The sequence below is a fragment of the Scophthalmus maximus genome, chromosome 20 (assembly GCF_022379125.1).
Source record: "Scophthalmus maximus strain ysfricsl-2021 chromosome 20, ASM2237912v1, whole genome shotgun sequence".
Taxonomy (NCBI): Eukaryota; Metazoa; Chordata; class Actinopteri; order Pleuronectiformes; family Scophthalmidae; genus Scophthalmus; species Scophthalmus maximus.
The window spans coordinates 13,760,025-13,774,239 of NC_061534.1; the positions used below are offsets into that span (position 1 = coordinate 13,760,025).

General features: G+C 41.4%; 1 protein-coding gene across 2 annotated transcripts; it reads right to left on the reverse strand.

The window, feature by feature from the left end:
- Positions 1 to 67: 67 nt before the first annotated feature.
- Positions 68 to 13,734, reverse strand: ttc33 (tetratricopeptide repeat domain 33). Of its 2 annotated transcripts, none has more exons than XM_035607206.2 (5): positions 13,581 to 13,734; positions 12,895 to 13,129; positions 7,636 to 7,717; positions 4,282 to 4,413; positions 68 to 1,121 (listed from the first exon to the last, which is right to left on the reverse strand). In XM_035607206.2, the coding sequence occupies exons 2-5, from the start codon at positions 13,125 to 13,127 to the stop codon at positions 747 to 749; spliced, it is 822 nt and encodes a 273-aa protein (XP_035463099.1). In that variant the 5' UTR covers positions 13,128 to 13,129; positions 13,581 to 13,734; the 3' UTR covers positions 68 to 746. The 2 variants fall into 2 exon arrangements, with proteins under 2 accessions (XP_035463099.1, XP_035463100.1); XM_035607207.2 differs by lacking the exon at positions 13,581 to 13,734 and adding an exon at positions 13,508 to 13,530.
- Positions 13,735 to 14,215: the final 481 nt, after the last annotated feature.

Below are 14,215 nucleotides of genomic sequence, written 5' to 3' on the forward strand. Positions count from 1 at the left end.
AAACAAATGGTTACAAGACAAACACTACACACACATTTAAAGAAACGTGCAGGAAAAAACAGCAAACTATCACACATTCGATTATTTATTCGCTCACTGATCACAGATTTGTTGAGCGTGTACTGCGTTCTCTTTTTAGTTACAGACAGTAATACTCACTTTGACACCTTCACAGGGGATAAAGGCCTTTCGAGGGAAATTTTCGGACTTTTCAAGCTCACGCAGTGAATTGAAAAAGACAGCAAATGTCAACCAGACACCGTTTGAAATTCCTGTTTTTTTTTCTCTTTTTATTTAAAAGCAACAGACGTCTGTTATTTTAGAAGCATCAGAAAGTAGATTGTAGCGAAACCACAGAGAACATTAGCTGCTATTGTGCTTCTCCGGAGAAACACTTGTGTAATTCTATAATAAACGTCCACGTTAAGACGAAACAGATGTGGAAAGTTTGTAGCTTCACATTAGTGTCTCAATGCATCTTTGCAACATGTGACTAGGTGCCTCTCGTCCTGTGATGGATAGATGTGTGAAATATCTTTCATCTTTGTGCATGCACGGGAAAAACCTGACATGCACGTTTAACACAATCAATATGTAAATTTTAAAAACAGCAGAACAGCAGTGAATGGTTATAAGTTGTTGCATAACTATTAGCTAGAATTTGTTGCCTTTTTGTGTAACAGGCCTAAAAAAGAACAAAAAACAGAAAAAAGGAGCCAGGGCGATTGATTCACGCTGAGATCAGATTAAAGTCCTCTCGCTTTGACGAACTGCTCCTGTGATGTTGTGGCTGTGTCCCCTGATGGCCCTTCCCCGGTGAGTACATTTTTTATATTCCCCTCTGAGTCCATGACCACCGCGGTCCTCTTCAGCTCCTCATAACGCGTCTGTCGCTCCGCGACGGCCACGCAGGCGGCCAGCACCTCGTCAGACTCAAAATCATAGTCCTGCTCAAGCTCGGGGGCGTTGAGGATCTGGTTTTTGGTCTCCTCCTCTTGCCGAGTTTTCTCCTTGGTTGCTAAATGTTGCCTCTGCAACCTCCATGCCCATGCCAGGTCTTCTTGCCACAGGGTGCGCTCTGATGGGCACAGGTGGATCGCAACCTGGAAAGATCTCACAGCCTGCAGGGAGAATCAGTTTAGGATTCAAACATGAGATTTCAGAGGTGCTGGAAAAAAAAGATGGAGCACTTAATCTGTCAGCGAAGAGAAGTTTATAGTCTCAGACAAGTTGAGTAGTTAGCTTGATCTCTTTCAGGCCCGTTTGTGGGTTCGTCGTAAACCTCGCAGATAAACCATAAAACACTGGCACTGGCGCAGCTGAACAAGCAAGTGGCCTGTTTCATCGGCACGTCAACAAGCGGGGCCGTAATGTTCTCCGCGCGGTATTGCGGCCAGATTTATCGTTTCATTAAGAAGCCCGTCAGTATTTCTTTGCTGACTGCGCACTTTCACGTTGAATTGAAAATGATTATCTCGCTCAACAGAAATTAAATTGGCCTCCCGAGTATTTATGGGACATGATATCAACCCTGAGCTGTGAAGAATTGCCGTCTGTGAGATTCACCCTTACGAGCCGTTTGAGGTGAGTGATGAGCTCATGGATGGTTCTGTCTGAAACCTGTCAAGCTAATCCAAAAATCAAGTGGCTGAAAAATAGTTTAGCGATGGGAGTGTCATGTTAAATGTTAATGAAGCTGATTAAATACAAATCGACATGAGCAAACTTGGCTCCATCTTCAAGATTGGGTTGGAAAAGAATCATTTCATGTTCAGAACATCTGAGGGCTTGACTCATTCAGCTCAAAGTGATTCATCGTTCATTTACAAAGAAATGAAGGGGAACCAGTTTAATTCATCAGTACCGTCTCTTGGCTCGTCAAATAATTCAAGTACATTTCTCATTGGTTTTCTTTCATCTGTGACAAAAACATACTGATGGATTTCCAGCTGATCTCTTTTGGTTTCCCTGAAGAAGCATTGTTTTGCTACAATAAAAAATATTTATCTCAAAGAATTGGAAATGATTCTCCGCCTGCTTTTAAAGTTCGTGACAGAACTGGCTCTGGTGTAAAGTTCGACAACATTTGGGAACAGTTTTTAATAGGCCTGGATAAACTCCCAAACAAGTGTGAAAAAACACAGACTTTCCTGCATCTGCGTTTTCCCCCGTTTTATTTAGGGCAGCATTGGGATGTACATTCTTAAAGCTTAAATAAAAGTGTCGAAAAAAGTAAGCACACTATATTTCTCATGGCCCCTCCGGGACTTTGTACAGTATAATAAGTTGAAGTTAAGAACTACAAATTAGAGTCACACCTCTAATGAAAATCAAGTCCAGTGACAGCCCAAGAACAAAGCCTTGTGGACAACCTGTGGTTGAAATCATAGTGTAGAATTGTCGCACACTGAGGCTCCAAACATCAAGGATTTAAAAACTGAAACAAAAAACTATTTTTTTTTCCCCCCCCATGGGCAATACAAATGGTTTTAACAAAACTGGGACTTATTACGACACCACGAAAAGATCCTGTTCAATAAGTAATTGATTCAATTTTCTGTTCAAATGATTTCCTTAAATAAATTTGACAAAAATTCTCTATGAGCCTAAAATACCTCATTGGTTTCTATGCAACACGCTGAGCATTTTCATTAACCTCTTCATGTGAATCTCACATCAAGCCAACATTGCTAACATCTCCACGTTCCCCACCGGTGACATAAAAGGCCTGCACATTAAGGTTCATCTTACAAAGTTTTTGACACTGGAACCGTGATAGATTTCTGACGAATGACACCTAAAACAACACCGTCAAGTTTGATCTTGAACAGACTGGAGTCTTATCCAGTGTCTTCAACAAGATGAAATGCCGCTGCCGGCAGATAACCATCTTCAGGGGAAAGAATGGTGTAATAATAACGATAAGTTGAATGGGAACAGAGCTCACGTGCCGCAATGTTTGTCAATGTCAGTTTTCAATATTTCTAAAACCTCAAGAGGTGGCAGAAAAACAAACCAGAAGCTATCAGTTTGTTCTCTTAGGCGACGTGTTCCTCGAGTGAGACAGAGAGGAGTGGAAATTTCGGAAAAGAAAAGAGGAGAATCACTGAAGTCACTATTTGCACCAACAGGCGCTTCTCGAACATGTCGATGCATACAAAATCGTAAAACTGGACTGAACAAGCCTCCCTAAAAATAGATGCGATGCCCCCCCCCCCCCCTTCCTTACCAATAGCTTCATTACACAAGGAGGTGTGTCTATATTTGGTTTAGTCGAAGCTCAAGTAACTTTCAACACTTCCTATTGTTTTTGGTGCCGGAGGACAGGTCTCTCGCTCTAGGACATGTAGGAGCGACACACGGTGTCATTACAAGAAAGGCTCCTTGAGTTCAGTCATGCTTGTTTGGATCAGAATGTGCGAAAAGTGGAACCGGGATCCGAAGGTTTCGCACACCCACAGGTCCCGGCATGTTCTGGGGCAATTTGTGCAATCGTCCAAGCCCTGGGCGCCTGGGCGTGCTTTGAGAGAGGCACTACATCTTACAGACAGGGAGTTTGCAAAAAGTAGTAAACAGGCTGACATATCGTAACGGCTCCTCGAAAACAAAGACAGATTTATAGACAGCTACAAAAACAGGTGTAGTTTATTGCAAAATCATACATTCGAATGTGAACATTCCAGTCAAGGCCATTAATGAGTGATTGAGCAACAAGCCATCAATCATAATGCAACACGACAGAGCGAATGTTGGTATAGACTGTGCGTGCCAGTTTGACTTTTGATGTGTTTGCGCAAGCAAAATGGCGCCTTCTTGATGACGACCTAATGCTGTTTTTCAGACATGAACTCCGGAAAATGTTGGGATTCAAATTTGGTCCGGACATTCTATGGAGTTTGCCTTTCGCACATGACGAATGCAGCAGGAGATTGTCCGAGGCAGACGCGTTCACACCGACAGGAACATCTGACTAGGGGTGCTGGCAGGAAAAGTTCAAGAAAATGTCCCCCTCTGGAAGATTTAGGAAAATGTAATTAACGCTGGTTTTGGTTTTGATCACCGCAGCAAACGCAGCCTCAGCCGTTCATGAAGCTGGCCTGAGTCCGATCCCTGAGATGCACGGCTCGTTTTAGAGTCGGACCAAATGTTTTGCTTCGTTGTGCGTCGTTTGCAGTGTAGAGAGAGGAGCGAGGAGAGTTCAACTGCTCCCGACTTTGCTGTCGGACGCATCCCGTATTCTAGTTTGTTGTCATTTGGAGTGCGGTGTCAGCGTTTACTCACCAGGTCCACCTCACCGAGGTTGAGCTGAGCACGGCCCAGGGTCTGCCAGCCCTCCCACCAAAGGGGGCGGAACTTGACGGCCATCTCCGCAGCCTTCACTGCTGGGAACACTTCCTGCAGAGTGGTCAGCACCTGTGGAAGCACATGACACGGACACAGACTCTTACGTTGCTGCGGTGAGCATGGAGTTACATTCGCAAAAGTCCCCCTTTTTTAAAACTGCTGTTGCAAAATAAAGAGCATTATTACATGTAATTACATTACAAAAAAAAAACTGTTCTTCTGATGGAGAATTGTTTAATCCTCAAAATTAAATCTACCTTACTACTGAACCAGAATCAGAACATTGTAGCTCTGTAATTGCTGCTCAACATGTAGCTGGAAAGAGGAAATAACCCACAGTGTCAGTATGCAACTGACCTTTGACTTCCCCTCGACGGAAAAACACAAAAACTTTATCTGCCCCCCCCAAAAAAAGTAGTCAGATACATAACATTAAATGCATAAAAACTCAAAAAAAAGGAGAAACGAAATCATCTATATAAAGGAGGAGCGTACAGCGCATGTTGCTGCCAGAGGAAATGCCCCAACAAGATATGAGGCGATTAATTGAGAAAATAATAAAAAATTATTAAAGTAAACATGGATAGTTGTAACCCTTAACATGACATCTGACATTGGACTTGGAACTTTTGATGGTTTCATCGTATAGACCAGACTGTCAACTGAGAAATCAATTGCCAATTTAATCTTTAATGTAAATAATTGTTGCATCCACGCAGCCCAACCGATGCGACTCATTCACCGTAGAACAATTACAAAGTCATGAACACAAGCCTACTCTGTAATCTACTTACTTGTCCACCGATTATATGCTCACATTAAACAGCATTGCACTGAAGTCATCAACCTCTCTACAACCTCGCAGAATCTGATGAATAATCTTTTTACTCAGACACCAAGTAGATTAATGTGAAGAATATTTCGCAGGGACACTTTATGCTTCACTGTCATGTAGGGAAAGAAAGCTGCCAAGAGGTGATACTATTGTGTATATAACATTATCCGCACAACAATCTGTATTTATTTTTTTACAGATTGTTATTAGTAATAATTGGCAGCGCTGGAAGGTGTTTTTTTTATTGTCCAGAACAGTGTAGTTTTCTGCCTCGGGCTGCGACTGTAACAAAAGTGCCTGAAAGACTCTGTGTAGCTGCTCTGTCAGCCAGAAGATTATACATGTGGTAGGCACATGTGGTTTTAGTAAAGCAAGTCTACTTTGACAGAGCAGCTCTCTGCTGGAGTGGAAGTGTAACCTCAGAATATACCAGGTTTCCAAGTGTCATGTGTTTCACATGATTTTTTTATCTCATCTTTACACTTTTGACCAAAGTGTACAGAAATAAAGGGAATGTGACCAGTGCCTCCTCAGTAACACTTCAACAAGAAATTAAGATTTTAAAAAAAGATTGCAGATAAAATTGCAGCACTCTCTGATAAGATTCAATTTATAGCAGTACACTGCAACCAAACTGGGTCTAGCATCTGGATAGAAGCTTCATCGATTGCCTAACTACATGTGCATTTCCGGTAATAAGCCACTAACACTGCAAATGTCTCTGCCTCAACACTGAAAAGCACAACACGAGAGCTCGAAAGTCATTACCATGCATGAAGTACAGAGCATCTCATTCTCATTCTGGAATATGGCAACTGATAATCAGAAACGCCCAAGTTACCTCCAGCACCCAAGTGACCTCATGACTTTACCACAAGATCAGCAACACTTTTAATGACCAGAATAATCCTCCCTCCCTCTCTCTCTCTGTGTCAGCGAGAGCCCCTTTGGATTGAAATCATTCGCGAGGCCAGATGGATGCGGTGACAGTTTTACAAATGGGGCCAATTTCCTCCAGAGTCTGCCGCGACAGACACACAGGCAGACAGAAGAAAAGCTGATTGACTCAAATATGGGGAAAGTGATGAGGGGAAGTGAACGGCCAGCGTCATGTGCAACCGCCCCCGTCATCTGGCAAGTGATGGGAACACGATGAGGTCAAGCCTATATTCGGCCTAATGATTGAGAATAACAGCTACACTGATAATTGGCACTAATGGGTTAGATGTGTTGTAGTCACAGCTGACACTTCGTAAAAGCGTACGTCTGTGCGTATATGTCATATTTCAAAGCAGTCAAGGCATGGGGCAAAGAAAAAAAACCTTTTGTGGTGCTGTTCTCCAGGCCTGGTCTTCTAATGATTTCCTTCTCAAATATCCTACAATGGACAATATTATATTAGGCATGCAATACTCCATGGGATGTGAATGCTGATGGCTATGGGCAGTTTTATTGTGTTAAGATGAATAAGAATAAGAAATAATGGAGCGGGCTCTGTGCTTCTTCTCTCTTTTTATTTTAATATGGGGACTATTTCCTCAAACATGCCTACTGCATGTTAGAAGACAGGGGGAAGTAGCAGCTGAGGAATGGCAGCAGAATAAGAGACTAAAATTAACCACTTAGAGAAAAAAAACCAAAGGAAGAGTGGAAGTGAGAGGAACAAGAGACAAGAAAAAAGGAAATTGCATTAAAAAGCCAAAACCTTGAATCTATTGTAAAACGAGCTGCAGACCGTCCTCGCTTTGTTGCTGTCGCTTATCTGACTGAAAACCAAACCAACATGGCAGCTGAAAGAAGGGCCATGTGGCCATGTGGCCATGGTGGCTGATAACTAATCACATACACACACTTGAAGTGCATACACAGATATGTTGGCCATGGTTTGCTCGCTATATCCCAAACACAAAGGCCCCTGTCAGATATACAGCACTGCTCTACCCAGATGTAAAGCTATACCCCCCGAACTCCGAAGGCAGCTGTTGGACTGCATCAGCTCTTAGACACATTTGAATTGTACCAGGAAACAGCAGAAACATACAGTGCATCAGCCATGAAGTCATGGTCAGTTTAAAACACATTACCCAAAGACTGGCAGCTTTAAGGTTTACATTATTCCTGGTTCTTTTTAACCCTTTGGAGTCTGAGCATATTTCCCTTATAGTGACGTAACTTTTTTATTTAGAGTTGAAATGATTAGTCGATTGATAATCGATAAGCATTTTTCAAACATATGTTTGCTGATTTCTACCCTCTGGAAAAGGAACGAAGTGAAAGGGCCGATGTGGGGTTTTCACACAATATCTCATTCCTCTTTATACCATAAGAGCAATTCTTCCTTCAAGACAACCTTGGAAAAAACGTAAAACTACCCTTTGAACAGCAACAATAGGAGATATGATAAGAATGTTGAGAATGACTGAAAACAATAAAATATAGGTTTATATCTGACGTACCTGAGACTTCATCTCATACAGTAGTGGGTTGTCTGGAGTCAGCTGAATGGCCTCGTCCCACTTCTTAATGGCCTCCCAGTGCCTGAAGAAAACACACAGGGGATTCATTGAGGGAGGGATTCATAAGTATACAAAAATAGATAATAACCTGGCTACTTCAGGTACACCGTGTACTGGGAAACATGTGAAATGTGATGCACTACGAAATAAAAAGACATGAATTATTTTTAGTACATAATTGTTTGTTGATTTCCCTGAGCTATCGACAGCCGACACGGACACACAGTAAAAATGGGCCCCCCACTACAATCGTGTCCACCCAGAGATGTGATATGTTATGTAACATGACAAAGGCCCACATGTTTGTTCAGTGGATATGGAGATATTTTCCCTGGTCATTTTTTGCTGTTTCTCGTTATAGAGGCGTCACTTGTATGACTGGAAAGCTGCCCTGATCATGCCTTTCCATTCAACTTCTCAAAAGCTGAGACAACTTGACTTTAATGAAACATAAACTGGGTCATATTTCATTTTATTCTTCATGCATTCTTTATTTAGTCAGACAGTCTCACTGAGATTAAAATCTATTTTCCAAGAGAGACCCGGGAACACAAACCGATCACAACAACACAAGGAACTAAGAAACATGGATTTCAGAGAAACAGTTAGATTGAGGACAATTTGCAGTTCATTCCATTAAAATGGTGAACAGTGCCCGAAACCAGTTCGGCCAACGTTATTGCGTATACGTGAGGGGTATCTGAGGTAAAGCAGCAGCTGGATCATGTTCTGTAGATACTGGGTTTAACTGAGAGAAGAGACGTGAGGTCGTTTGGAAGCTTCAACGGTAGAGTTTCATGAATAAATAACTTAAAGATGGCTATTTCTTCTTGACTGTAGAGAAGGTCCAACCCACTGTGTGATACAAAGAACAATGATGAGTATGATTTGTCATATTTGATAAAGCGGAATGCACTGATGCACAGAGTTAAACTGCTGGAATACCGATGGGAAGCAAGACAGGACTGGATATGTCCACTGTCAAGGACAGATGTAAAGATGGACAGCATTACAGTTTTACAGTTGGAAAAGATTGGATTTTTGATTTTGGAATCAATTGTTGAATATGACTGTCAAGCCAAATACCAAAGTATTTGTATGATTAAACAAGAGCAATATGGGCACTATTTAAAGTTTCAATTGCAGGATGGTCAAAGTCACAGGCGGAGGTGGGAAAAAAAGACGCACACGGTCTTTTCTGCACTTAAAACTTGTATGTCATTAAAGAGCAATAATCCAAAGTCATCAAAGGCAGACTGAAGAATAGCAAGGGGCATATAAAAATAGTATAATCTGCATAATAATGGCCATTCAAGTATTTATTATTCATGTATAGTGTAAACAACAAAGGACCAAGGAGAGAGCCCTGTGGCCTCCCGTCTCTGATGGTGAGATGACTCGACTGAGCACCACCAGCATCAACAGACTTCTCTTTGCAAGGTAAGAGTGAAACTACTTAGGCGTGGCCTTAATCTAGACTTACAGAACGTAGTTTGTGGGGTAGGATAATATTATACTGTACCATCACTGTTCACATTCTTTTTCTGCAGCTACTTTGTAATTTAATAACGATTTCTAAAGGAAATTCACCGATCTTTGTTCCACTGGCTTGGTAATAGTGAGAAAAAGGAGAGTGGGCCCCAAAGCACATGTGCTTCTTGAAGCTATTAAGTTCCAAACCGACTCCACAACTCCTGACCTCCTGACTGACAGACTGATAGCACAGAGTATACAAAGGCCTCTGCAGGTTAAATAAACACACAACAGGTCCACTGAGGTGAATAGCATCAGTCTCAGGTGTCTCAGGTGTTGTGTGTAACTGCTGCTGTTACACCGGAAATTTCCCAACTTGGGATCAATAAAGTAAATCTACCTACCTACCTACCTACCTACCTACCTATCTATCTACTGTATCTATCTATGCATCACCGTGCAGCCTCACTCCAAGCAGACATCATGACCGCCGTTTGCCTACTTATCTGATCGGCATAGATTTGTGTAAAGGGGTTTAAAATTCTTTAGGATTTTTACAAACCTATTTTCACTGGTCATAACACAACGAATGGACTCGTGAATATGTGCGTGCTCACTCTAGCAGCCTCTCCTTCTCGAGTCAATATTGACTCAAGAATCACTTCCTGATCAAGATAAGGATTTAGAAAGATTATGAGGTGAAATCCTGGTTTTGACAATGTATCCGTCATATCTTTTATAGCCTTGTGGAGGAGGGGCTACATGAAATAAAAAGAAATTAAAACTCACACAATGAGAACCTAAATACAGATTAGTTATAAAAAACAGAACCTGGACCAAGCGTGAGAAGACATATACTGCACGTTGCTATTTTAGAGTCAAAGAGTGGGGAAATGGAACTGGGATGAGGAAATCCTACCAGCAGATGAAGCAAAGGACACTGCTTGAGAATGTGAGGAAATTAGGCAATACACCCCGTGAAGCCTGGAATATTAAAAAAAATGGCTCTTCTACTGTTATAACAACTGTGCACAATTCAAAGGCCGAGACAGGTGGAGACAGGGAGAGAATAAGAAAGAAAGTTTAAAGAAAACACAAATAGAATATTTGCAAGATGCAAGTGCACACAATTGTGAACTAATTGGGGTAACGCTTTTGTGTTGAAAAAACGTAGTATTGGGACATAATGAACACGTTACACACTGCTGTCCAAAAAATAAAGAAACATCCCCAACACATGGTTTCGTAACCATGTGAAATAACATTAAACCAATAAACCACAAATCTCCAAATCTCGAGCATTTGAAGTACACTATTAATGCCAGATTTCATTTTGCAAGCTACGTTTTTTAGGATGGAAAAATAAATAAAGAAACTGACTCAGCATGGCAGCTGGAAGCCGGACAAATCAGCAAACTATGTGCAGTATTTGGATGATGTGACAAGTTGCCTCACATAACTCCCTCTAAAGGCTGTGAATGAGCTTTCAACTCTCATTTCAAAAGACGACAGCACTTAACTATCCAATGGGGATTTTTGAATCAGGAGCAACTGGACTTGGTTGTAGATTAGATAGATTGATATACAATCAAGTCCAGTTGCTCCCAATTGAATGAGAATCTCCACAGTCAACAAGTAACTATAGCTATATTTGCAAATGAATATGCAGACTGCATCTAGTACTGCTTTGTGTTTCCTCTCCTCAAAAGAATCCATGTGTCAGTCAATGGACAATGGCTATGTTTGATTTTCCATTTCTTTGAAGCCGTTGATGAATGAAAGCATCAACCAGCCTATTCATTAATATATAAAAAAAATTCAAGGCAGTCTATCATCCTTATTAAGATTTCCACTGTGTATGGCAGATACAGGTGATATTACAGAAAACATTTTGGTGTGCAGCTGTATGAAGACGTGTGTGCGAGTGTGTGTTTTTCTGTGCTGTTCAAGAGGCCACATCTTAAGTAAGGTTATACATTTACACTGCCCAATGCTGTAAAATATTGTCCTTGGTTGGTAAAACATTAGTGAATGTGGGAGTACAGGAAAATGTTATCTTCAAGTGACCCTGATTAATTCACATAGAACATTATTAGTTGACCTTAAAAAAAAAAGAAAACAGCCAAAAGTCACATAAAACCAGGGCACTCAGTTCACAAACAGGCTCTAGCTATTCAGTTCAGAAACATCTTAACCTTGGTAATGACAGACTGACATCAGAGGTCAATGTTGCTAGAGGGAGAAAAAACACTCCTGGCTCACATCCCCCTGCCAGACACCATCTCAAACCACTGAACAGCCATTATGGAGCAGCACCACATCATTTCCCCGGCATGATCCACTTCCTCCTCGCAAATACAATTACAGGCAGTGATCGAGGGCGATGGGATTACGTCTCCTGGACTAAGGGGTTTTCACAAAGTGATTGTTATTTGGCCAAAAAGGGCAATAACCATGGCAGAAATATCAGGTAGCGTTCCCCTGAGGGATGACTATTCTGCATTCAAGCAATGGTGTCGGTTAGAATCACACGTCATGCATAATCCCATCAATACATTTCACAAGATCAATGCTGTGCTAGATGTGGGTTTTTTTAATAGCAGATAACTATCAGTTAAAATTAAAGCAGTGGTTACCATTACTCAGCATAACATAAACGTTCCACTTGGAACAGACTTAGGGGCAATGTGTGGTTAACTATAATTCAACTATGTACTTTTAATAACATTGTTTGACAAGGTTTTATTAAATGACCCTATGTTTTTATTTTTCCAACACAATGTTAAATACATCTTGACAGGCTTGAAGAGAAGCTTCTCCCATGACCAAATCATTAAATATGTTTGTATGTTTTACTAACTGATCTCATCCTGAAAAGAAATTTTAAGAAGCTACTCGGCTTTTTAAATGGAAATCTCCCCATTGCCACGTGATTGTCAAATATATATCTCACCTTACTGTCAGAGATATTAAATCAAATGGAGAGAAATAAAGCGAAAACCTCAGGTTCAGATGGCTTCAAGTGACCCTGTGTCTTTGAACTACAGTACTTCTTGAATCTTTATTTTCACCAGCAAGTCAGAAGTAATCAATTACTGTTAGACAGACATATATGCTCTGTACAATGGCGCCCTCCTCTGGAGAATTCATAACGACACTCGGATTACCAGTGATCTCATGTAAACAACAACAGGTAGAATAGACAGTGTATTTATTTAAAGAATCAGAAAGCAATGTCTTTTAAATGGTCAGATCTCTCATCTGACCAACAACAACTAAATTAAAAAGGTATATACATTATTAATTTACCTGTTGAAGACTCAGGCAAACTGACTGACAAACACACTTTGAATTGTGCGATTGTAATGAACATCAAGTGATAAATGAAAGTTTAGATTGAATTCATTTTGTTTGATATTGACAGCTAATTGGAGGATCATTGCAGGGGAACAAAATCCTTTAGTGTAACCTTACACTTTACACCAAAAGCCGAATCTCAAACTAATCTTGTTTTGAACAACCCCTGTTCAAGATTTGATCCAATCCATTATATCCAAAAGTCCAGTTGGATAACCTTTGACCAACTGGGCCCAAACATCCAATCTAATACCGCCACGCACACGTTGAGTGACAAAGGTGACCCATTGGCGGGTGATTGAAAGTTTGCGTGTGTTCTTTTCTAAAGCTGCCCACCGGCCCGATGAGCACACAGCAGCCTGACCTCACCTGCCCTCGCCGGCCAGCAGCGCGCCCTCGTCCGCCAGCCTCTTGCTCATCGCGGCACAGTCCTCCATCAGGATCTCGCGCCGTCGTTTGATGGCGTGCAGCCAGTCCACCTCCTCTTGCTCGCGGTGACCCGCTCCATCATCTCCGGCCTCCTGCGCCTCGGCCGCGAACTGCTGGACCGCCGACTTGGAGACCTTCTCACCGACTTTCCTCTTCCAGCCGAACGACGCCATTCCTGTGGGGACGCATAGGCGCGGGTTCACACTCACGGTCTCCCTCGCGTAGCAACAACGTTTAGCTATTAGTGGGAGAATCGAGACTTTTATTTTGAAATTTCGCCGAAAACTGGCTAAATGTTAGCCTAATCTTCACAATGATATTCAGTGGAGTGAACGGCAAGGTTTCCGCACGGCTGTTAAACGAAAGTGTTTCTTTTGTTCAAATACATGACATCATGTTGACATTTATCCAACAGCTACAAATCTAAGACAAGTCAATAAAACAAAACATAACCGTGTCACAACAAAGCTAGCTAACGTTAGCTTTGGTTAACTAGCTAGCGAACACTTAGAAACTCTTAACACCTCAGAAATCTTTGCCCACACAAAATTACATTTTATTCAATTTCTGCCAATAAAATGTTGCATATTGTCATTTTAAGGCAGCAGGGGGGAAGGTATACGCACAGGTAACTAGAGCTTTCCGTGAGCAAGACTAAACCAGCTATCAGGAAGCTAACGGATGGCCATATTTGTTGACCCCCGTGCCGCGTTCACGGAAATCTTTTAAATCGTAATTTCGAGAAACTAAGACGAGAAAACGTTCACGCCCAGGAATGTTCCACATGACAGCGACACATATTCAACATAAGATAAGACTTGATTGCTCCCACGCAGGGGGAAATGCACTTATTGGGTAACAGCAAGAGTCAAAACGGCATCAGGAACAGGAAGAAAATATAAAAAAATGTAGTACAACATACAGAAAGTAGAGTATAGTAGAAAAAACTGTATAAAGCTATACACATCTTATACAAAATATTGCCTTGCGAAAGGAGGCTAAAATGTGCAGTGGTCTGGATTTGAAAATTAATAATTAATAAATAATATAAATCGCACAGTGTACTCCACACTGTGAAAATAGCTATGCCAACAAGCTGCTGGCAATCTGCAAATGCAACTAATCCACCATGGGTAGCTGTTACATCAAAATGAATCCCATGAATCCCATTTTATCAATAGAACATCCAATACACTGCTTTTCTGTATATAACCGGAATAACGGGTGATTTTTGTTTCTTTCTATTCTGCTAACAAGACGT

Bases quoted from the DNA above. Each gene is read 5' to 3' on its own strand.
- ttc33 (XM_035607206.2), bottom strand. From the start codon at position 13,127: ATGGCGTCGTTCGGCTGGAAGAGGAAAGTCGGTGAGAAGGTCTCCAAG. The intron at 4,414-7,635 runs GTACGTCAGATA...GTGCTTCCACAG, and splicing joins TGTATGAGATGAAGTCTCAG to GTGCTGACCACTCTGCAGGA. The intron at 1,122-4,281 runs GTGAGTAAACGC...TTCTCCCTGCAG, and splicing joins ACCTCGGTGAGGTGGACCTG to GCTGTGAGATCTTTCCAGGT.